The sequence below is a fragment of the Agelaius phoeniceus genome, chromosome 2, assembly GCF_051311805.1.
Source record: "Agelaius phoeniceus isolate bAgePho1 chromosome 2, bAgePho1.hap1, whole genome shotgun sequence".
NCBI classification, from domain to species: Eukaryota; Metazoa; Chordata; class Aves; order Passeriformes; family Icteridae; genus Agelaius; species Agelaius phoeniceus.
In genome coordinates, this window is record NC_135266.1 from 33,064,128 (window position 1) to 33,090,425 (window position 26,298).

General features: G+C 37.1%; 1 protein-coding gene across 5 annotated transcripts in view; it reads left to right on the forward strand.

Moving 5' to 3' along the window:
• Positions 1 to 26,298, forward strand: part of GABRG3 (gamma-aminobutyric acid type A receptor subunit gamma3) — a 299,464-nt gene that overhangs the window by 143,943 nt on the left and 129,223 nt on the right. For all 5 annotated transcript variants that reach the window (XM_054654544.2, XM_077173454.1, XM_077173456.1 and 2 more), the window contains 2 exons: positions 7,378 to 7,598; positions 9,917 to 9,999. In XM_054654544.2, coding sequence (XP_054510519.1) covers positions 7,378 to 7,598; positions 9,917 to 9,999 — 304 coding nt within the window. The remainder of the gene's footprint in view (positions 1 to 7,377; positions 7,599 to 9,916; positions 10,000 to 26,298) is intronic.

Sequence of the window (26,298 nt, forward strand, 5' to 3'; positions counted from 1 at the left end):
GTGAAATGATTGATTGAAGCAGAAGAGATAATCCATCAATGTGGAGTGAAGAGAAGTCTCAAAGAGATATCAGGGGATGGGCCAAGCCAAAAATCTCCAGCTCTTCCTGTAACTGAATGGAAGAATTTATCTGGAATGAAGAAGGGCTAAAGCTAGCCTCCAAAGAGCCAAAATAGGCAGAGGGAGACAGACAAGTGTTTTCTCAGGGAAAGGAAGTGCTATATGATACTTGCATACTTTGTTTCTTGTGTGAAGTTAGATGTCTTTCTCTCTTTATAATAGCAGAAAATCATCAGAGAAATAACATTCTGAAGCAGGCAGGAGGCAATACTACAGTGAAGAAGGTGAGCTTCCATCCTTCTTGCCCCAACATTCCTACTGAGTCAGTGATGAGAATAGCTTTTTTTTTTTTTTGACTCAAAGCATTCAGCTATGGAGATGATTGGTGCTGCTTGCTAAAATATTTTGATTTTTCTAACTAGATTAGCCCTTACATTTGTGGTGACAATCTCAATTTTGAATTTGCTTCTTCCGCTGTGTTTTGCCCATGGAACCATGATGCTTGTAACAGTGTGAAAGTACCAAAGCAAATTCTCAAAAAAAAAGAGCAAGTTATTGAAAGCCTTTCTATACATAAAACAGTTTGGAAAGTTTTCAAACTTACATATTTTACTACTACTGTAAAACTAATCTTTAATCTCTTTCTTTTGACTGTCTTTTGGAGGTAAAGCCTTAACACTGATGGGAAAGATAAATTCAGATTAAGAAGAGAAAAAATCCAGAAGTGGGAATATGTTGCCCACTCTTCCACTCTCAATAGAGGCTATTAGGAATTAGGTTCTGGAAAGGGAGCAGGAGCACAGAGAGTGGAAACAAAGCAAACTGGTGGAGAATGGGAAGATGATTCCTGCTATGCTGTCTGTTAGGCAACAAACCCAGTGTTGTATGTTGTGGGAAGTAAATACACCCCCATTAACTCCTGGGCAGCCTCTGGAAACACAAAGCTCCAGCCTGGCAGATACTCCAGGAAAAGTGACAGGCAGCTCTAATGGTGCTACTCCACTCATCCCAAGCTCTGCTGGAAGCAAGGCAAACTTTCAGGACCTGTGTGAGAATTATTGTCTTCACGGAAGGCTTGTGTTGGTCTTGGTACCGCAAGAGTTTTGAATGTACCCTGCATATGAAGTGCACTATTTTACTGTGTTTTCTACAGCAAATATAATTTATTTCTTTCTGCACTATTTCCACAAAATGAGAATGTAGGTTTCCATTGGTAGAACTTTTAGTTCCTTTCCACAGGATATCTGAGAGGTTTTAACCAGTTCTTAAAATTAAAATGCAGGTTGCACACAGGGTGCAAACCCAAGCAGAAGCTGTCAAGCAGTACTATTAAGGTTTACATTAAAGCTTAACATTTTAAGCCTTCTAGAGGTCTCCTGAGATCACCATAGTTCCTGACTTTTCACAATCTATACAGCATGCAATCTGATCAATAATCAGCACACATTGTGTGGCAGCTGCTGTGGAGCTACTTATTTCCATCAATACCAAAAATAGGTATGATCAAGGTACCTCTTCAAATTATCAAAAGTCTGTTCATAAGATGGACAGAGGACAATTTTCTCCTCACTCTAGCCCAGGGTAAAATGCAATAAATCAGGGAAGCTGAAGGTGGCCTGTGCTCAAGAGAATTCTCTGTGTTTTGATATCAGACATGTGAATGTACTGGTTCAGGAAGAGGGAACCACTCATTCCCTATTTCAGGGAGTATTTACTCTTGCACTTGTCACACAAATAAACAGGCAGGTGAATCAGTCATTGAACTTTTCTTTTAGTGGTGAGCTGGGCTGGAAAAAATATGCTTTTATTGAAAATCACCTTTGAACTCCTAAGAGATTACTCACTTTTAATGTTCTCAAGTGCATCAGATTGCAGAATAAATAAACAGACATAATGAGCATTGCTTTAGTATTTGAGACATTTTCTATGAAAACACAATATCTCAAACCCTTCCCTTTGTACTTCTAAGCCAAGCATGACAGGGGCATAAAGAAAGAACATTCCTGTGTGTTTACCTGTGGTCTATGGCTGTGTGCAATAAGGGGGAGACTCCCAGTCTTTAGAGATTTGCTCCCATGTCTCTCCTGTTTCCCTGAACAGCCCCTTCCCATGTTCCCTTTTAAAACATAATACTTAACATTTCTATGACATTTTGTACATAACAGACTCAACCATTATTCATTTTTTAAGCATACTTCTTACTGAATGGTTTAGGCTGAAATATAACAGCAAAGTTTAATACTATTTCCAGAACAGTTTTAGACTTCCAAATGGGATTTCCCACTTCAGTGAAGTCCAGCCTTTTGGTAGCTAAAGGAGATTTTATCCCTTACACAGTTTATTAGAGTAGTTCCAAGCTTCTACAGACAATGTTTGTGGTGTGTTGTGGTGTGCTGGCATGTTATACAAGGGGTGTGGGAGGGCACAGAATTATTGTACTATAAACTGGACCCTAATTATGTCACTATTTTTAGTTGATTACCAGCCTCACACAAATGCCAGTAGCAGCTTTAATGATTTACAGTCTCACTCTATCACCAATCAAGATAGAGGTTCTAAAATGAAAAAAGTTAAAACTAAAAGCAAAAAGAGTCTAGTTGGCAGCAGTAAAAACCTGAAAAGTATCATGCAAGAAATTCTTGCATTTTTTCCAAGGACAGGATTCTTGACATTGTTGTTGCTGTTATTGTGAAGAATTTTGGAAATGCAGAAAAAATGAGAAGGCTTCAGCAGAAGCAACAAAGGAATACCACACTGTTTATCCGTAGTCATTTGCATCCATTACCTGACTGTGACAGCCTATTACATCATATTTTTCAGAATTAAAAGGAGACATTGTGATAGGAGAAAAGCTCCATGTATTACCAACAGCAGGTTAGCTACTCTTTTGACTGAGAAAACAATTGAAGACTTGGTTGAAAAGAATGTATTTTTCTCTGTGACTACAGATGACTTAGACAGTGGCATTTTCAAGGTGTTCACAATCATTAATCATTCCTACACAGTTGAAGGGCAAATAATTCAGTGCTGACTCTTGATTATTTTCAAAGTACTAATGAAACCACATTAGGAATATTTGAAAATGTGCAAAAAATAAAGCTGAAATCAAGTAGTTGGAACTTTGACTTACTGCAGCTATTTTCAGGTAATACTGTTGCTTAATCTGGGTTATAGCTTCTGTCCAAAAATCAGTGAAAATCAAGTAGGTAAAATTGTCTTTAATTTCTTGTTCCCTACATAACCATAGAACAGGAAAATACCATCTAATTTTCCTCATCTCATTCAGTCATTTCTCTCAGCCAATGTTACAGATTTAAAGAATTTATACAATTTGAATGGGAAGAAATGTTCTACATGAAACAATTACTTGCATACTGTGCAGGTAAAAAAGCCCTAATATGCTTTCTTGGTTTTAGGAGTTACTTTTGGAAGCTATGTGAGCATTGTCAGGTGTCAAATTATGATCCCATTTTCAAAGAGAACCTCATAGGAGGTGATGCAGAGGTTTTCAGTGACAAAATGTCCCTTATAATTTTAAGATGATACTAAATGTTTCTTGCAAAGTCTTCCAAGTAGGACAATCTATCTCTTTACATGATGAAATATATAAGGTAATGCATTCATTTAAGGTTAATTTGCAAAAAAATGTACCAATGAGAAATTCTTTGCTCATAAGTAGCTGTGCAACACTGGGGAGTAAAAAAGAAAAACAAAAAGACATTTCACACAAAGATACTCTGTAGCTGCCTGAAATGAGGCTCTGTATTTTCATACAATCAAACAAAATACAAATAAACTGATTGAGTTTTCGTGGGAAATGAATGCCTTTTTCAAAGTTTGGCTGCTCTGGAGTGAATGCATCCAGGCACTCTGTGAATATATGGAAAAAGTAGGAAAATCTTGGGTCTGTTTAGGTAGCATGGCAAACTAGGTGCTATTAAGACAAGAAGGCTTAGTGACAGAACACTTTTCTGTACATGACCTCAATATTTCTTGTCGAACATGTTTTACCTTTTTTGCTGCTGGGAAGAAACCTTGTTTAAAATGTTGCTGTTTTTCACTTCTTTCTGTGTTCATTGTAGCAGTCAATAGTTGCTGCCAGGAAAAAAAAGAAAAGGGGAGAAGGAAGAATTGGAAGATTATTAACAAAATTACTGATGCAGTGGTAGAACAGAACATGAAGAATATTTTTAGAGTCCTAGGATGTTGTTTCATGTGAGACATCACATCACTGAAACCTGATGTCCTGTCTGAACTCTCTAAGTGCAATCACTGTGTTTTGTAAAGATCTAAAATGGCAGGTATTAGCTAGAAAAGGAAGAGTATTATTTTCTTTTATCATATGATATTGACCTGTCTGTAAAACCAACATAGAGACCTTTCTTCTGGCAGTTTCTTGTTGGATGCTGTGTGCTGGAGATCACAGTGTACCAGCTCTGTGCAAAACAGCATATGGGAGCTGTTGCCTTCACTGGGAATGGAGTATCTGTTGTCAGTGAAGATAGAGGTAATTTTCTGAAATATGCATAGAGTTGGAACCATTAGAAGTGGAGAATTGAGTGCCAACTTCAAAAGTGACTTATTTGCTTGGTTAAAGACTGAAGAAATTCCAAAGATTAATGTAAGGGATGTACTGATATAACATTCACTTCCAAAAGGGATTAATGGTGAGAATCTCAATTCAGATATTAAATGGAAGTGTGTGTTTATTTTTCCTGGAAAAAAAATTGGTTTTGTAATTTTTATGTTCTGACTGAGGACTGTAAATACTTTAATTTTTTTTTAAAAATAGGGTTAAAGTGTTTAAAAAGTCAATGCAACTAACTTCAACTTTCATGACTTTTCTTTTAAAAATGCTGCTTTTTTTTTATCATCTCAGTTTGCCAAAAGAAAAATGAAGGTTTTTTTCAGAACTAATTAACTCTAGAAGATCTGGGAACCATTTAATTTGAGTTGAAATTTTTTTATTAAGGGAAATGGAGTGACCCATTCTACAGGTATTTTGAATAATGATCATTGGTGGCAGCAATAAATAACAAAGATGCAGAACAGGAGTTGGGCAGTGGTGTTAGCATGACCCTGTTTCTAGGCTGATGTAATCCATTTAGCCAGAGTGGTTTACTGGAATAGAAACCACAATGTTACATTTACACTGCTCCTGGGGCTCACTTCGCTCAGATGTAGCTGCAGTACCTTCTCATGGTAATGTATTAAGGAGCTCAGGGTCTTTCCTGTCTTTTGGCAGGGTAGAAATCCTGAATACCTTAAATCCTAAAAATCATTAAATATGCATGATATACTAGAAAAGAAATATGGTTACTCCTAAATTTAGTCAAAATGAAGCATTCATATAAAATAAGCTCAAATGTGAATATCATGCAAAAACTTATCCTGTGAAAAGACAGCACTGTCATTAGCCAGCTGTACACAAACGGTCTTTGGTTCTATAAATACAGATTCTCACATGTGGGCTAGGAAAAGCAACTCTACTCACTCAGCATTTGGAGAAACCCATAGACATGTCTGGCATATTCCTCTCTACAGAAGCTGAATGTGCCAAATACTTGTCACTAGACTTTCAAAGGCTAAAATGCAGTTGACTTAAAAAAAGAACATCAGTGCTCTGACATCTAAAACCTGGTGCATTAAGGATGTTCTTTCTGAATAACAGAGGTACACTGTGTACATTACATTACATGCCTCAAATCTGTGGAGATGTCATCCATTATGAAAGAAAAGTCTCTTCAGATTCAAATCTGTCATCTTCCCTGCAAAACTAAAGCTAATAATACAATGAGAAATAGTAGTGAGATGAGCTATGAAGGAAAATGGTCTTTATTGCCTTTGGTGGCTAGGCTTTAATTCCTGAGGTGATCTACTATCTGGTGTTTGGATACCTGCTAGTGCCACTTATGCACCTTTTGATCATTTATCATCTAGAGATGTGGGGCCCAGAGTGTGTTTTGGACTTGGATTACAGTGCCAGTGAATTGGGTTTCCTGGTGTTATAACATCAGCTTTGAAGGGATGGCCTGCCAAAAATGTAATAGCACAGGAGAAACAGGTGGCTCTTAGTAAAAACACTGTCCTCAATTCAGACTGCAAGCTCTACTAACTGTCTATAAAGAAAAAAATGCAATAATACTGCATTGAAACCATAGCCAGAAAGAAGTGAAATAAAAGCAAACTCGGGGTGGTCCAAGACATACTAGACTTTACATACAGCCCTAATTAGCCTTTGTTCAGATATACTGGGAGTGCATCTACCAGGGGTCCTAAAGAGATGTTTTCCTTTGGATTATTCCCAAGCCCTGTATTAGCCCCTGTTGTAGATCACACACTTTGTGCCACATCAGCAAACGTCATCCCTGTCAGAGCCAGCCCTGTGGTATTGGGAGGGTATTGCATGGCAGACTCAGAATGATGTTTCCCTGAAGTTCAAAAATAGAGCAGTCTATTATTCATTTTTCAGTCTTTGAAAAGAGGAAGAGGAACACAAGCAGATGTACCATGACCTTTTCCAGCCTCCAGTGGCTTGAATTCACAATTCAAATACAAAATTAAAATACAATTTCTTCCATGGGGTCTTAAATGCATAAACCATTGTGTTTGTATGTTCACCTGTATAATTTTGTCGTCCATGTGTACTTTAATTTCTGCATTTATATGTACTATGATGGCTTACCTACAGAAACAGAATAGTAAAACATGGAGTAAATGGAAGGACAAATTTCATATAAATTAAGGTATTAGCATATTCAGGGATGAGTGTTCAGCTCTTAGAATCAGGGTCTGTAAAAGGAGCACATGCCTGCCTTTTCATTCTACTGCAGTGTGGCCTGAGAAAGCGTGGCTGAATAATTGGTAGCAAATGGAAAAATTATTTTATTGCATTTACACAACTTGTTCCCTAAAAAGCATCGCTATAATCAGGGGAATTTACCATTCTCTAGCTTATGTCTGTTGGTCCTGTTCATCTTTCATGTCTCTTATGGGTTCTATGACAAAGTCTCTGTAAATTATACCTTCTAGCTGTGACACTTCAGAGACAATGAAAAAGAATATGCTAATGCTGAAATTGTTATAGCACAGGACTAATGGAAGTGAGATGTTTAGCATGTTTCATTAAGCAGCTAGATATTAAAAAAAAAGGGTGAAAAAATGGAAAAAAAGTATTCCTAAGGCAGTAGAAAAAGAAAACACAGCTCCATTGGCCAGAACATACCCTGTTGATCTACACCAGAACAGACCTAATCAAACACCAAATAGTGAGAAATGTGGACTGATTTCAATTGATGTATTATGCTTTCTTTGCAGGAATATCAAATTGATATATTTTTTGCCCAGACGTGGACAGACAGCCGTCTTCGTTTCAACAGCACCATGAAGATACTGACTCTGAACAGCAACATGGTTGGCTTGATCTGGATCCCAGACACGATATTTCGTAACTCAAAGACAGCAGAGGCCCACTGGATCACCACCCCCAACCAGCTCCTCCGCATTTGGAATGATGGCAAGATCTTGTACACCCTCAGGTGAGCACTTGGCAAGGTGCAGGGCTGAAAGCTTCTCCCAGATCTGGTGTAGTAAGAGTAATTTTCAGCAATATCTTTGCTCTCCTCTGCTGTTTTCTTCCTGATGTGTATGTGGCCATGCTTTGCAAATATTTAATTATTCAGGCATAAGTACTGCCAAGTTTAAAAAACAAAGTCTTGTCTTTCTATGAACGCGACCTTGAGAAATAGGAAATAAGTCTGTCTAAATTGGACAAGCTGGGCTTTTTAGTACTTGTAATAAAATTGGGAATATGTAGTCCCATAAAACCTGTCAAAAGCCTTTTTGATCGGAGTTAGATGCAGGGTTGGATAAAGCATTTTTAGATTCATGCTAATGCCAATACTTGATTCTTCAAATAAGTCATGCTGAAAGATAGTCTGTCACATCTCATCACAAGGGTGAATTGCTGGAGGAAAGGCTTTTACAGTTTTCTAATATTTGTGATAAAATCGACTATATGGTATTAGAAATACTGTATATATTTGCATTTTAAAAAGCCTGTGGAATCAAAATATGTGTTTACTTGTGGAAGAGATGAGATGTTCAGAAGGGAGTTTTGCCATAAGCCATGTTCCACAAGGGAAACTGTTTCAGAGATGTGCCTTTCACGCTACATTTTCTTCTGTGATTGTGTTCAGCCCTCTCAGTGCACCTGAGAGGGCTGATCACACTTGCAGCTGCTCTCGGGCTCCAATGCAAAGTCTTTGGAAAACATTAGGAAAGGAAATAAACATCTGGAAAAGCTGCTGATATTTTTAGTGCCCTTTCCTTCTTAGGATTGCTCTACTGTGAAGAGCTCTTGCTTATTGCAGTTGTCGTTAGCTGAAGAGTTTGGGGATTAAGGTGTCAGCTCCAATATTCTCTTGGTTGGGTTATTGGGGTTTTTTTCCCTCAGGAGATTTTGATTATTTATTTGGTTGGGTTTTTTTTCTATTAAGATCTGTTTCAGTATTTCAGGCCAAGTATCTACATAATAATAGTAGTTAGACTTACGTACCTCTCACTAAAGAAACTATTTGTCAAATGGACTACAAAATTTGTCTAAACCAGCTAAAAGTAAGTTAATACTTGACCCATTGGAATGAGCATTTCTAGTTTGTGAAAGATGTTTTGAGTCCTTTTTGATCTATCAGGTCGACCTCATTTTTACACAGGAAAAGCTGTTGGAATGATCATTGTTAACACTGTGTAGTTCAAGCCAAATTTATCTAAGTGTCACGATTGGAATGACATGGAAGAGGTAGCTAGTGTATGCCCTGGTGCTGTCAGGTGTTGATGGGTGTTATGTGTACAGGAGGAAGTGTACAAGGTACAGTCATGCGCCATACCTGTCCATCTTCTTCCCTGCCCCTTTTAGGGTGTGAATGCCCTCCTGCTGCAACACTGCAAATCCTCTTCCAGTGGCAGTGCAATCATTTAATAATAAGGGCAATTTACTACAGTAATGAAATTCCTCACAGGTGACCTGTTCCAAGACAGTTTTTCTCTGTGCCATCCTATATCTGAGACACAAACCTTTCACCATAAAATTTTTAATCTTTTTATTTAGTTTCCAAAAGGAAAAACCCACATAGCCCACATGCATTAATTGTCATGAAACTACGTAGCATTTTTTAAAAAGACTGTACAATAAACTAGCACTTAATTCAATTTCCCTGAGTAAGTACATTCACTTTGTAGGCTATTAAACTGAAGATTATTGATTTTTATCAGTAATTTTAAAATTGGCTGTGTTCATAGCATACTTTGTTTTAGGGATGTCATGTAAAACCAGCATTCAAGTAGGGATGGAGATGTTTCTGCTTATCTGTTTGCTGCATCTGTACGATAAGAATGGCATGTAGAGATTTATTAGGTTTTGGAGAGGGAGCCTGAAGAAATTGAAAGAATTTTAAGTTCACACTATAAGTACACATGGAGAATATTTTTATAAGTTTCCCTCTGAAGTACAGATTTTGTGGAATTGCATACAACATGAGCCATATTTCCTGTTATTTTTGTAAAGAACAGTTGTTTTCATCCCAGAACCTTCTATGATGAATTGTCTAGAGAAACACATATTGCACAGATTTCCTGGGATCCAGAAAGTCTTGATGATGTGTCTGAAATTATTTAAGATAATTATCGTTGTTTTGTATAAATAGCCACCGAACAATCTGCAAATATGGTTCTTTCCTTTCAAGCCTTACTTATGGATATCAAATCCATTCTTGCATGATGCTTAAGGTTACCCTGCCTCCTCCTCTGGCTGTTGCCTGTACTGGCACACAGTAACAGACTCTTGGTTTCTTCACAGGCTTACCATCAATGCTGAGTGCCAGCTGCAGCTGCACAACTTCCCCATGGATGAACACTCCTGTCCTCTGATATTCTCCAGCTGTAAGTGCTTCTTTGATGCCTTATTCCTGTGTATGCAGGGGCATGAATTTAATTCTGATTTCTGTCAGGTTGGTCAGTTGTTCCATAACCAGTATAAGAAGTGAAGGTTTGCTCAAATATTTAGGGAATTTTTGTTATCCTCTCTTGCACTTCTGATCAATGGACTTATGACATGAAGTCTCCTGCATATTTACTCTGTTATTTTTATTAGAATCAGACTTTTTAGCTGATACCATAGTCACAAACTCAGCAGATATTCCTACCAGTCTGTGCCATGTTAATTTATACAATCACTTGACATTGCAAATGAGAATTGAAACCACAGTTTTCTGGCAGAGGTGCACAGCATGGGGACAGGCCCAGAAATCTCTGAACATCTGAGTTTATAGCACGTAGCCTGGTAATGCCTCTCTGTTTCATAGTAAAAGTAAATGGTGCAGCTACTGTAAATCTCATTTTCCTTTTATTGCTCAGCTTTGCCAGCAGTCCCAGTGTTGTGTTGTATGTTGTGTTGCTGGCATATTTAAAACCTTCCTAACAGACGAAACAAATACATGGGAAAACGTATGGAAAACAAAAGTCAGGTGAGTTAATTCTGGGGTCTAATATTACTCTGAGAAGTTATCTTCATACTGATTCATTTAGAAAACTTTGAGAGCTGTTTGTTTATAGGAATACCTGCACAGTTTTGTACTCCAAAACCGCACAATGCAAAGGTTTTAAAAACATCTTTAAAAGGATCTCCACAAAAGATTTTAATCTTGACAATCTATAAGACTCAAGATATGTGTTCTTCAGAAAGTGAAAGGAAAATGTATCATTTTGTCCATCTATTTAGAAATGAGATTATCTCCCTAATCCCTTTTAAAGTGATAGAAGAATAACAGTATTGAATATTTTCATAATAAATATGCTATTGTGATGGTATATATTTCTGTTTATAAATATTATATAAACAGTGATCCACAATCACAAAACAGATTTGAATTTCTGACCCAGGATTTTTCTTTTTACCCAGGAAATTTTTTTTTTTTAAATCTGTCACATAAATATCTCCCTTTCCTCTAAAATTCTACCACTATGTTGCCAATTTTTTGGTTTTTGTATGTATAAGTGAATCTGGGCAGAAATACACAGTTGTGTGCTTAATTCAGGTATGTGTAATAGATGCATATTCAACTACAAGAGGCAGATAGCTCCTGAAGGAGCTTTCCTGCTCATGAACACTTGTCACTGAACTCTATGCACCTCAGCTATCTTTAGTTACTACATAAAACTGCTCTTGTGGCAATCTGCTGTTGTTTTGTTGAAGAGCTGGGAAAGGTTTGTGAACTTAAAAATCAAATTCCAGAGATTTAAGGAAACCTACTAAAATGTTGGTTGAAGTCCAAAGATACTAATTAAACCACATAAATTCTATTGTTCCTGTGATAGCAATATCCAAAGAAAGTGAACTCCAGTAAACAGGAAGTCACTTCAAACCTTGCATTCCCTAATAGCTAGACAGCTGCTAAATGGAAGTAAGTTATGCTCTATGGTTTTTATTGAAAGAGAGAGGATATCAGTGGGTACTTCAGCAGGCTCTGCTCCATGGCAAAGTTCCAAATACATTTTGCAAATGTTCCTCCTAATTTTGATCTATTAGCTCATAACATTTATGACCTTGGAATGTATGTGTGTTTCCATCAGACATGTACTACTGTCTATGGAGATGGAGATTACATTGGATAAAGCAGAATATGAATGTGTTGTAGTTCCTGTGTATGCTCTTTGTAGTTTCTTTCCAGATGGAGGACCCTGTAGAGGAATGTTAAAATAATATTTTATAGTTTTGTCAACCTTTTTGGTCATGTTGACTACAAGGGTTTATTTCTTTAGATTCATACTGAATTATATTTTTTTCCTTGAACAGTTTTAATGCTGCTATTGCCATCATACAGGACATCTCCTGTATGATTAGTTTGTTACATAACTCACTTGTATTTTCAGTCTTGTGTACATTCACAGCAGTCTCCAGCTAGACAGCTCTCAGTGGGACTCAGGAAGTGAATGACTGAGTGAATGCATGAATGATTTATTACTGCCTTCTATGACAAGTTTCTGAAGGGACAAGCTGATTAGGGATTCCAAGATGTCTTTGAATGAAATAATAACCTTTGTAGAATTCACAGCTCAGCTCTGCTTCCCCCTTCTTCCCTTCCATTTGTTCCTCAGCACACAGACAAATCTTTTTAGTTTCCACTGTAGGCAGGCACAAAGAAGCACAAGTTTCAGGAAATATTCCACACACCTCTACACACAGATGAAGTTTAATATTTGAAATTTATGACTTTTTATATAAATTTCCCTTGATATTTCAAAAGTAATGAAACTCATCTTAAATTTTTTCTAGAATATTTACCTCTAGTGCCAGCTAATTTGCACCCTAACCCTGTTGTTACTCTGGAGACAGTTGATGTTCCCTCAGTGGGAATACTGAGCTCTACTTCATCTGGTTGCCAGGATGAATAAGGAAAAAACAAGGCTTTATAAGGCTTATAAAAAGGACCCATCTCAGTGTGCTAACAGTAGTTACACCTACCCCTCCCTGTGGAGAATCTTGTTCAAGAACAAGCTCCTAGAGCTCTCTAGTTTCTTTTACAGGACTTAAAAAGTATTGACATAATCTGAAGCTCTTCAACCTGTGCACGTTTTGTGTGCGAGGTGCCATGATGGGGTGACTCATCTGGCATATCAGGCCTTGTGGTCAGTGTGTGTCTGCAGCTGCTGTTCTTGTGTAGATGTGCACTTAGCACACTGCTTATGTGAGAAGTTGATCCCAGTAACAAAATGCAGGGCTGCTGTGCCATGTGACGGTTTGTGTCTGTTCCATGCACCAGATTGGTTTGATCAACCACATGTGCCAAGCAGGATTTCTCCCTAACGAGCTACAGCAAGGCATGGTATGAATGTGCATTTCCCTGTAAATGTGAAGAAAGATTCAGTGCTGTGACTTCATTGCACTAAAGCAGTCTTGGATAGATTTTTCTCTGTATGATCACTCTTCTTATGGTTTTAAAGTACTATATGCGACTACGTAAAAATATTCTGTCACTGTCATTCTTCATTTGGGTTAATTTATCCTCCTGAGCCAAGGGAGGCTGCTGTGGTGCTTTTGGCACTCAAATAGCACATTAAACTGTCTTGGTTATCTCTATTCAGCATTGATTTGAGCATTTTGGAAATACTCACAGGATGCTGCCATAAAATTTAGTTTATTGAGGTAGTTAGGATTCACATAAACTTCAGGAAGGAAGAGGAGGTGTTCTGTCTGAAGGATGATATCAACACAAGAGGAGATAAATAAAACACAAGCAACAAAAGGCAGACTGGGAATGAAAAGTTAAGCACATTAATTGTGAAACTTCTTCTGCAGGGGACTGTGAGTGCTCAAATATTTTAATGACTCACAAGTGTTTGAACAAAGCACTAGAACAACAGTACATTGGGAACCATCAAGCATAACAAGATCACTCTGTAGTAACAGCCACTACTTTTTTATTCTGAGGGATAAGAACAGTACAGATTAAAGAGCAGGAAAAAGGGGCTGTATGGCTAAGCTACTTGAAAGAACTCTTCAGCATTAGAGTTATCATGTGACTGTTTTCTAGCTAGCTTACATGGTTTTAGTTTTCCTTTTTCAGTCACTGGTGAGACTGTTGAATGTTCTGGATTTTCTTAATTTGAGGGGACTAAGCATGCTGTAAAAATAATGTGAGAATGTTTGCACCCAAAGCTGTGTAACAGTTAATTGAGGTCTTCGTTTTTTCCATACCAGCAGAAATCTCCTCTCTCCATACATGTGCTCAAGATTAACTTGACACTCCTTCAGGTGACAGCATATGAAAGCCATGATAAAATGAAGCTGACAAGTCCATTACACCTTGTTTTGAGCACCTGGTCAACTAACTTTTTAAAGATGTCCAAGGAGGTTTGTGGTGGGAATGTGTGCTAGCTGCGTACCTGAGGTCTGAAACAATCTGTAAGGCCATGCTTGGGGCTTTACCAGATGCAGTAGCACTGAGCTGCAGTGCAAGATGCCAAATTAAAAAAAAAAAAGGTGACCAAATTGATTAATGGGTTTTCACTGGTTTATTTTTCTTGCTGCTGTTTTGATCAAACTGCAGATACAGTTGTTCATTTTTCAAAGCACCTTTGACTTAGAAAACAGGAATTATGGCACCCTTTATAGGCAATTACTGATCTGCTCCCTAGTGAGAAGGTCTGGTGTCCTGAGCTGCCCATTATTGGAGGATTGCTGCAAGACAGGAAAAGGTGGGCATGCCCAGAATGCCATTCTTACTGCAAACACCAGAATACTTATACAAAGGTTCACAAAGAATTCAATTACTTTTAGTTAGTTTAAAATAGGAGAAAGCAAGATTTCCAGCTATTGATGGTCCAGTTTGTTCAGTCAGGACTTAAATGAAATAATTTTTGCCTTTTAAATGTCAGAGTTGTTTTGGGGTTTTTTAAAGTGATATACAAAAGCATAGCAAGTATTGCAGGAAAAAAAATTGGAAGGAAATGTGCAATGCTTTTAAAAGAAATTTATCCAAATCTAACATAGTGCTTGAAAGGAACAGATCCCATTTTTCTAAATATAAACTCAGTTCAATCAAATGTTCCCCCTTTGAACATGAAACCTCTTATGGATATGCAATCAGTACTTTGAGCCTTGTATCATTAATTTCTAACACAACTAGCTGTCATCACCCATTTTAATATGTTTCTCCTAGCCTAGAAAAGTAATTGCTGGTTTTGTGGAATGAGCTGTGCTTTGTTTCATCTCCTTTGTCATCAGCAGAGTCATTAATGCAGTCTGAGGGCAGAAATTTACTTCTGATGAAGAACAGGCCAGAAGGAGCACAGCTTAATGTTCATATCTCAAGAGAAGTTTCATTAAAGATGCTGGGAAGGCATTGTAATGTGCAGAAAGAACTTTAATCCAGATCTGAATTTCCATCTGTGCTTTCTGTAATGGGCTGAGCCAGATCATGGGGCATCAATGGAATTCTTGAACCAGTTCTTGTGATAAGCATATTTTACCTATTGCCACTTTTTCCTCTTCTAGGAAGGTAGAAATATTCGTATGCATTCATCCTTCTCTTCAGAAGACTGTCTTTTTCAGAGACTAGTCAATATAGAGAGGTCTTATAAAGAAGAAAAAACAAATCTATTTATGGAAAATTTGTCCTTTGAAGTTTCCTCCCAAGCTCTGTATTTAGCATGACTTTTGTCATATATGCCAATTAATGAACATAATATGTGAAGCATATCTGTGACACACCCCTCCTCCTATTCATCTGCTAATTCTTCTCTTACACATTCCCATATCTTCTTATTTCATTTCCCCTCTCTTAAACTGTTTTAATTACACATTTTTTTTTTCAAATAGCTTGGCTAGTGTGCAAGACAATCTTTAAGGAAAATTTGATCATCCCAAAGACTTATGAGGTGTGCATGACTCAGTAGGGATCTTCTTTGCCTTTGTTAACCTGTGAGCATTAATGTTTCTGAGCATTTTTTCCTGAGGTACCTATACCTGCAATGACACCAGGATACAATGAATTTAAAATAGGTGATAATCTTATGCAATTCCATTTCGTCATTCCAGTAGCTTTTCTGAATGTATTCTGCTACTGCATTGCTCAGTTTTAACTCTCCTTAGGTTTTCTTAAAATTCCCTGAGGATGTTTCTTTTTTTACCTAACATAAGTTAGATTCCTAGGGAGTATTGTACTATTTCCTGGGGAATCAATATTGGAATATTTATCCAATTTCTTGACTACTCACTACTGACTAATTCACTACTACTTTTCTCTGTGTGACTCAATAAATTTCTCAATACGTAAGAGACACTGCATTAAGTATCTTTAGATTTTTATGACTCTATTTTATAGCCAAGCCAAGACTCATAATAATTATTACAAGTTAATTTTTATTGCAAGTTCTGCTAACTTTTATCTAATTTCTCAAATATGATGTATTTTTATGAAACTGTTCAAATTTCATCCATGATGTTAGTACACTCAGTACTAAAATTATACTTTCTACATTAAATTTATGGTAGATTTGTGCCAAATTGTAAGTATTATTTTGGCACTACTGTTTCTGTTAGCATTGTGTCCCATTGTTCAAGGTATATTACTGGCACCTTTTTAAACATTTATGGCTATATGGTTCAATGCTGGCTACAAATTTATGCAACATGTTGTAGTGGAAGTGTACTATTGATATTGCATCTGATAACCACTAGTACATAGATTATATTTCTTTGGTAAAAAAAGCAGTGAAACTCCCCCAGGGTCATAGGTTGACCGCTGCCTCCTTAGTGATCAGGCAGAACTGAGGGCCCTGGTTCATTCATGTTACTTCGTTCCCATGCTCCAGTTCCTCACAAAGAGCTAAGATTTTGTACTGGTAGCAGACCAAATGTCTCTCTCCTTTTATAGTGAAATTTTTCTCCACAAGATTGAAGGCTCCTCTGGAGAGGGAGCAGCTGCCATTACTTCCAGTGAAAATGAGACCCTAGAGTAAAATTACAGTAAGTGCTAATTAGTGAAGCCTAAAATGCTTAACTCATGATATCTTGAGGCCAGCACAGTCTTCCAGAGACTCTCTGGATTGATGGTAGGCTATTCCAGGAACCTGGCACCTGCCCCAGTTTTGCAGCGGTCTTCCAAGGATCCTCGGTATCTCCGTTTGCCCTGCACAATTTTCTGAGGAAGATGGGATGCCCATGTTATGAAACAAACACTCTTGGCAACCTGCTTCAGAGCAAAAAAAAAGTGCTGTTATTCCTGGATGTGAAATTTAATATAGGCGATTGTATTTCATGGATAGGACCCCCCAGCTCTTACTTATATTTATACAGGGAGACTGGAAGTCTTAAAAATCCCAGGTGCAGTCTAGCCTTTCAAAGTCTTATTTTTCTGTATTTTCTATTAGTAAAATTAAAAAAAAAAACAGCCTCAAAAACTTTATAAAAGAAAAAACCTGCCTGAGAGCCCCAGTTATTTTTGACAAGAATATATGTAGCTAAGTTGTGCTTGTGGTGTCAGCTGAAAATAAGAGAAAGTGCTGAAGCAAGACATGGCTGATTGCATATCTGAAAGCTGAATGTATCAGCAACAGGCCCTGGAATCTCTGCCATGTGGTAGTCATTGTTAGTTCCCATGATTTCATCACAGATCTCAAGATATTCAGTGTGTATTTGAAGCTAAAACCCCTTTAAGCATCTCATCATGTGCCAATGTGAGTCTGTTCTTTTCATCTTTCTTCTAACCAGACATTTGACAGCGTGACAAATGCACCATTAGCAGAAAGAAAATAGTTTTAACCCTCAAATGTAATATAACACCTATTATGAACTTCGGGTTTCTGTTGTTGTTAGCTGCTTATTTAGGTCTTTGATAATTGGTTTTCAGATTAATCTGATAATTAGGGAGGGGCTGGTCCATAAGCTGTGAAGTCCTGGCAGCCCTACATTTGTAAAATCTGATATACAGAGCTTGTGTTTGTGATATTCAGAGCACCAGGAGGAGACAGTCACAGTCTTTTGCAACGTGTTTCTTAGCATAAGGAATGACTGATTTTGACACACTGTAACAATTATATGAATGGAAAATGTAGCCATGTTGTCCCAGCCTGTAGCCATCGATGACTTTTGGTGGCTACAGCTCTCCAGCAGGGACAGGACAGGAAGGTGATGCAAGGGATCCCAGCCACACCAAGAAGTGGACAGAATGTCTCTGGAGAATGGCCTTGACTTGGTCAACAGCTTATGGGTAAGATTTAGAGACCAAGGCAACCAGGGGAACCTTGTGAACCAGTAGAAATCCCTGGGATACTGCCCTCAGGGACAGATCTGACAGATGTCTAACGGCACTTTCCAGAGATTGCAAGAAGTCTTGATCCCCAGGTGTAAGAAATCAGGCAAGGTCCTTTGATAATTATCTTAATTCTTGAAGAAATTTCCAGAGACACCTTCCACAATTCATGCTGTGTGTGCACAGATGTTACAACATAGCTTATTTGGTATTCCTTTCTTTGGAGTGCTGCAAATGCTGGTATAATTAACTGCTTTTGTTCCTTGTAGCCTCCCTTAATGTAATTGAAATGTACCTCATAAAATATTACATAAAATATGAAATTACAAGTCCAGGTAGCCCCTGCTGAGCAACATAAAAGTTGCAACATATCCTTTCTCCTACTCTAATTTGCACATTTCCAAAGGCAGAAGACAAGCTTGATTGAATCCAGAAGGTTCTAGCTATTTTAGATCTCTAGTACAATACATTTCATGTTTTTAAAGAAACAAAGAGCACGTCATTTTCTAATTTCTTTAGTGGTTTTAAAGAGTGGATCAGAAAAAAAAAAAAAAGAATTGATTGTGTTATTGTCGTCCTTAGTTACCTCAGTGGCCACATTAACAATTACAGTAATGCATCTCCAAATATGAGAACTGTATGTTTGAATTTGCTGATCTTCTTATAAGAAATGAAGGATTGCTGCAGAATTTCTTCAAAGTATAAAGAAACCTTTTGGGATTTTGAGAACCAAAAGGTAACAAAGCAGTGTCAGATCCAGAACAAATACCAAGTAATTGAGAAAAAGAGAAAAGGAGAATGAAGGGAGACCAGAGCTGCCAAGGTCATCCAGAACACCTGCAGTACTCCACAGAAGTGTAACAAAACCAGTGACTATTGACTCTCAAATTAAACTCATCTTGGCTAGAGCCCAGCTGATGCTTGTTACTTTTGCCAGGCTTGGCTGAGAGATGAGAATGGAGTTAGTAGAAGCCATTAAAGGTTTACTTGTAACAGACTCAAAATATAAGATGAAAACAAGTCCTCGACTCATTAGCCTTGTCTTGTCAATTTTATTTACTTTTAACACCACCTGAAAAAACAAGACAGCCTGGAAACATAAAATAAAACGTCCCATCTTTTTCTTGCTTCCGGTACTGAAAAATTCATGGAAAAACAAAAGCATATCCTAAGTGCTGATGGAGCTGGGAAAGGAGACTGAGGCATCATGCAGCTTTGAATGTTGTTTCGCTCACAGAGCTAGAGAACCATCAGGGAAATGCCCTGCTCATCTGCTCCTCTAACAGGAACATTGCTGAAGTTTGGCTGGCTGTATCCCTTGCTATGAAGTGCAGGTTGGCCTCCCTAAAAGGGATTAACTTTGTGTAAAGGGCATGCTGTATGACAGATAATAACATTTTAATCCTCTTCCAGAGTTAGGTAGCATATTTTTCTGTCAAAACAATATATGATGGGATTATGCCTTTTCCTACCACACAGCCCCTCAGACAGACAAACAAACAAGTGATAGGTTTTAAGGGGGGAAGGTGGGAACACACATCAAGACATGAAATTTAAATCAATTTTTAAATAAGTATTTTTATGTTCTCCCATAGGACGTAGATTTTTAGTTGGTACTTTAAGAAACACTGCAATTTTGTGTATCGAAATAGAGAGATTATTTCTGTGGAATGGAAATTATGTTATGATTTAATGTTTGGTTAGCCATGCATATTAAAAAGTAATTTATTTTTCCCTAATTTTTTATAATGTGACTTCTGGCAATTTTGCTGCTAGTCTATTAAAACTCAGGAAGAGCTGATTTTTCCATAAAATCTTTCCATCAGTTTTAAGAAAATAAATATAGAGAGGCATGTAAATTGAAGAAAAAGTTCACGCTGTTCTGAGGTGATTTGCCAAATCAACAGCTTGTGCAGGGGACACTGAGTTTCCTTTCTAGCTCTTTCTACCTGAGCTTCTTTCACAGGAAAGCCAAAGGACTTTCTTTGGTGTGTGACTATATGGGGTAGGAGAATCTGGGAGCTCAGAAATTCTCCCAGCTCCCTCAGTTGCTGTGTCACCTTAATCAGATTATTTGTTTTGTGTAGCCTGTTGCTTTTGCTCCACTTGCATTGTTGTCTCTTGGTAAGCACTGGGAAGCAAGGCCAGCTGTACCTGTCTCTTCTGCTTGGCCAGCCCTGAGTGCATCAGTATATGGAAGGTCCCAGTTAATGCCTTTTTTTTAACTCTGGGAGCCTCATTTTACTTCAGTGTTTCTTCTCTAGAAAACAACCATCAGTAAAAAAACAAGACTTTTATTAAAATGAATCTGATTGTCAGGAAGTGGAATGAATTGCAGTTCACAGTATTTAGGTCCTTCATCAATATCTTTTTATTTTCATCCTCAGCAGCACAGTTTACTACAAAAACACAGCAGAGCTGTTCCATGCTTGCCATGGGTCTCTTTTGCAACAAAATAATTACTGAGGTTCCTAGACTTGGTCCCTAGATCAAGGTATTCTAGATCCATGCCCAGGATATATTAAAGCTATCTAAATTCCTAATTTAAAATGTTTTTTGACTAGAGCAGAATCAAATAATGTGTGTGAAAGGCTAATATGACATTTTTAGGTGGACATATTGGACAAAAAGACCACTCCATCTTCTGCTCTACTATTGTCCCTTGACAAGAAAACAATCAGCATAACCAAAACAAACCTACAAAAAATAATCTGTGTTCTTCTTTCTCTCACAGACATCCATCCTTCTACACATACTCACAGACACAACTAGAAGAATGAGAAAGAATGTGAAAAAATATATTTAATAATTTTTAATCTTTTCATTACTTGCATGTTCTCAGCTAATAAGGTGACAAGCAATATGCTTGCAGCCAGGTAGAATTAAACAGGATGAGGGAAAGAAAAGAACAAATCCTAGTGTGAATCCTCTAAAATGGACAAACAGTCTGGCCTTTACTTTTTCTCAATGGAATATATGTCAGTATTTGGTTAGGACCTTGAGGAACTCCAATGCTCCTATGCTTATAGGTCTTTGTTTTATCAACGTTAACTGATTTGACATTTGAGTCTACATTTCCTATAACTGTGCTTTAAAAGTATTGTCTTCAGGGTTGCAGTGGAATAATCTACAGATCTCAAGGCATTTGAACTGAAGAAGGCTGAATGTCAGAGCTCATGAAGAAATTTCAAAGAAATTTTTTTTTTTCATTTTAGAGGAGATTATTCCTGTGAATCTTTTGAGGAACATACATTTTAACTTTGCCATGTTTTGGTCATCAACAGAAAGACATATCCACCATATCACAACCTGAAGCACGGTTCGTTTCAAATCTCACCTTAAAAGGACAATGTAAAGCTTCTCAGTAGATTTTTTTCATTTTGTTTGTACGTGGCCTGATCACACAGTAGCTATTTTACAGTTTTTAAATTACTTCTGTCTCTCTGATTTTTTCACTGCGGAAGGTGCAATCAATATGCTTATTTTAGTTCAAAATGTATACCTAACGGGATAGTAGCTATTTTGCAATTACAGTACTATCTATGTATTACTATGAAAGAGGGCAAAAATACCACTTCTTTAGGGAAACAACTGGAAGCCATTTAGGGTACTCACTATTGTTGATGTTTTAGCTCTGGAAAATTGGTCTTTCTGAGTTAAAAGGAAGAAAAAGCAGCAGGAAATGCATGTTTCTACCTTACAGGTATTTTATTCCTGTATTGATTGGCTTCAAATGAAGCTGCTAGACCAAATGAGCATGGAGAAGTTTGTCTGCAAGTGATGACTTTCAGCACAAGCGAACTTTGAGGTCTGAATTGTGTATTTGTTCACAGCAATTGTCTGAAAAATCAGTATTTCAGTAAGACAACACTGCTTGCCTCTGGCAGTCAGAGAATACAACCACAAACTCTTGGATAAATGTCTCTTATGATTAAAAGAAAACTGAGATATCCAAGTGGTTTATAACACTGGATTTCCTTTCTTTCTGTTTGTCCCCAACACCTTTCTCCAAAGTCCATACCTGAAATCTTTAGAGCTTTTCTTTTCTAACCAACAGGAGACTGAAGAAAGAAAGATAAAAGGCTGTTCCCAGCAACTTGCAAATCTCAGAGTTGTCTGGGAGATTTGTACTGCCTGTTTCTATTGATTTATGTGCAAAATATAGCAACATTTCTTATGTAAAGTCTTAGCAGAACTGACATTCAAAAATCCCGGTCTGTGGTGCTACCAGATTTCAAAATCAGCCTGCTGGAACTGGTCACTACTTATATGGGAGTTTCAGCAGGAAAACTGAGGTATTATTGTGATTCCAGAATAACAGTCTCCCTTATATCTGCACTCATATTCACTATGATTTGTCACAGCCACCAAAGGGTGTCTTCCCTACAGTATCTTGCATGACTGCATGTGCCAAAGCAAAGCACATAATGGCCAGTGCATGTTTGTAATCTTTAACGGGCAGGTACTGTACTGAAGTGCATCATGAATTAATGTGGCAATGGTCATCACCTGAAGTGGGGGAGGTTCTGACTTGATAGAAGGGAACAAAAATCAGCAACGACAATCAAGCATTGGAGAAAGTTTTCTCAGAGACATTGTGAAATCTTTGTCCTTGAAGGTTTTTGAGATGCAACTGGAGGAAGCCCTGAGACACCTGGTGTGAATTAGTTTCAACCTTAATTTTATCAGGAGGCTGAACTAGAGACATCCTGAAATCCCTTCCAATCTGATGGACTCTATTGTAACATCTTTTTTTCATTCAAAACAATTTTTATATTAAAATACAAATTTTTATATTAAAATATACATTATTCTTTATAGAGAAGTTCATTCACATTCAGAAGTACAAATATCTACTTGGGAAAACCATCTTTCCCTTAAATTGATTGTGTTTGTCTTAAAACACAATTGGCTTTCTTAAGGAACTCCCAGAAAGCAGGAAGGAGTTGGGAAAGAGTTGAAAATTGTTGCCACTTCCTATTTATATAGATATATATGTTTTAATGGCTGAATATCTATCCTGTTAGAAATGGTAAAGTTTTTTCTGTATTTTTTTACTGTGAAATGGTTGTTGCCACCAGTAATCACTGGTATATTATATGCAAACAAGGTAAACTTAAGTCGATCAATATTTTGGGATTCTTCCAAAAAGTGAAACAAACAGGCAATATGTTCAAAAGCCAAGCAAAGTACAGAATTTTTCCTTTTATTCCATTTAGAGGTCTCCTCACTGTGCAGGAACTGATTTTCAGGTCCTTGGCATACAGGGTCCCTGTACCACAGGTTCCTGTCATAGCCAGTTCTTCCACCTGTTGGCCACTGGCATTCACCACAACAATACACAAGGGCTCTGACCCTGTGGCAGCTCATTCTGCTCTGCTAAAATTAGACAGCACTTCTGGTTTTTGTCACAGGTCAAACACAATATCTGTTGCACCTTTACTCTATCCCCTCAGAATCATCTCCTATTTTTGTAGCTTTCTCCAGAAACATCCTATGTCTCTCCTGTCTTCTATAATCTTTTCCTTTTTTCCTACCTTTTTTCTTCTCCTTTTTTGTCCTCTTCCTCACACCTGTTCATTTTTTTTTCTCATTTTCTCTTTTGCCTTTCCCTCCATACTTTTTTCACTTCATCCTATTGTATTCTTCAATCCATGAATATTTCCTTTATCCACCTACACAATTTTTATTTGCACCCCCCTATTGTCTGGCTGTGGTCCTTCTCCATCTGGCAAGAACAGATGTTCTTTTCAGCTTTTTCATTCTTTGTCAAAGAACAGAAAGGAGTTGAGTGGCTGAGGTTCACCTGTGAAACCATAACTGTAACACCTAGAGAATATATCCTGCTTGGAAGATCAGGGTGTGATAAGTGTCAAGTGACATTCAGCTAGACAATTATATATAATTAAGGAGGCAGAATCAAAATGCTGAGAGAAGAAGCCTGGGAAAAAATAATGAAAATATTTAAGGAGTAGAAAATCTTTTTGTGATGCAGATGTTAACAGAGGAGAAAAACAGACAGTAATTTCTGTGTTTGAAGAGACAGATCCAAAAAACTAGTGATGCAAAGTAGAACCCCCAGAGAGAAAAATTAAGAACTATGACTGAATTTCAGGGTATCCACAGGAAACTTGCATTTAGGAAGTACTGAGAACATAGAGAATTGGTATAGAAGCTAGACCAAGACCAAAAAATAAACAGAGGAAGAAAATCTGTAGTTACTTTACTGTTCAAGATTCAAGCATAAAAAACCATGGAACGGTGCCATATACATACCTATCACACAATTTTAAAAGTTTCTGTGAATTTGTTTTTCTAAATTCTTTTCATAAACATCAGTTTTAATAATTCTGTAATGATCTGAAATGTCTGTGCTTTGCTGAAATCTGACCAGCTATCCCTAAAAAACTCTCCGTATTTTTCTTTCCAGTAGTTTTCTTATCATATACTTTTGTTTTGGTATTTTTTTTCACTTTAATCAGAAATTGGAGCAGAAGAGCTGAAATATTGTAAAATATATTTTCATGGTGTTTGTTCAATAAAGAGAGGTAGGGCATGGCAGAAATTTCTCTCTGGAGGTTTTACCTCTGTAGAATTTCTGGACAATGTAATAACTGAATGTGAGACTGAAATATTGCTCAGAGAGATGTACAATCTTCTCAGTGATGGTCAGAATGAAATCTTTTGACATTCTGGAAAGTAATTATCACACAAATACTATCTTGAATGACAGACTGCAATTGCAAATTTGCATCATCATTTTAATATAAACTTCAGTTTAACATCATTAACTAGAAAAGGCACAAACCACTTTTGAAACCATAGGAAAAGCTAATACCTGTAATAATCAGAACTTTATAGAAAATTCATAATGGCAGTTAAATCTCTCAAGGAGATTTATGCATGTTCTTTGAAAACATATTTAATTTATTTTAATTTATTTATTCTATTTCTTCTCACCTCTTACCTCAGGTTGAGATTACTTTTCCAACTATATAAGGTCTTGGGAAACTGAAGAGACCTTTGTTAAGTAACCTAAAGTACTTTTGTACACCATTGAAGTGTCAGTAATTTCAAGGCCTTTTTATTAAGCTATTCTGGCTGTAGGATATTACTTTCTGTACAGCCTTGGAGGTTTTTAGGATATTCAGTACCAAAGTTACAGAAATTTTGCAACTAGAAATATTATTAAAATTGAAAGAACTACTTTATATTACTATTAGTGTGATATATATTTATCACGATCAGATTTCTAGAATAGTAACATATGAAATGAATATTGCTGAACTGTCTTGATCAAGAGGGTTTTTTTCACAATTACTTGACTTTATTTTTTACTGAAAAATCCATTTAAAGTGAGTTTGGGATAGCATTTTTTTTAAATACAAAGCTATAGAAGTTTAACAGTTGAAATTACTTTCCTCATATAAATGATAAACTTTGAAGATGGTTATAGAGTAGATTTTGACCTAGATCAGAGTTTGATGTGACTTTTAAGGGTTTTTTTTCCTACTCTTTAAAATATTGCCTGTTCTTTCATTCACTATTGTGAATTATGTGATCTTATAAACTGAAAGTAAAACAAACCCACTAACACATATACATTTAGCATTGCACCAGGTTTAACATGACCCGGGTATATGTAAAAGTAAATAAATCTCTAATGTCTTTGCTGTGTTTATGTCAGTGTGTTAGTTTGGACATCTGTTACACTTCAGAACTATAAGAAATCTACAAAGTCTGTACAGTAACAGTGCAATGCCAGAAAGACCTCAGGTTATCAGGTTGGAGGAGGTGTCATGTTGTGTTAAAAGCAGCCCCCAAACTCAAGGGTTGTCATGTTGAGGACACATAAAATTCACATGCTGTGATGGCATAGAGGAGAATCTTAATAAGTTTAGTGCTATGGATATCTTCTTAGATGTCTGGCATGGACATCTGCTAAAATTCTTTGAATGCCAAAGTAGCTGATCAGTGAATCCATATAGGATTGTCACCAAAGCCTCAGTGCCTTTCCTCTTGATTGCTTAAGCCTTGACTAATTTGTTTAATGTGAGCTGCCAACACCAAGTGTAATTGTGCTGGGTACCTGTCAGATGAGAGGGGATATTCCATAGAATTTCTGTAATCATACTGTTATTTTCAGTTCTCTTCCTGCAAATGTGAGACTTATAAATTTAATTTAAAAATGGCAACCTGAGAACATCCTTGTTCTTGATTCCAGGAGCTGGGTTTGTAAGTGAAATAGCAGCTCCACCAGGAGAGGTTTTACACAGCATGTGATTGGAGTTTACAGATAGTAACAGAAAAGCATGGTATTCCTTCAATCACTGGCTTTGGTATTTCTATACCAAAGATTTTACCAAAATTCTATTCCCCTAATGTATTGAGTTTTCTAATTGTTAGGGAAGGTAATTTTATTTTTCAC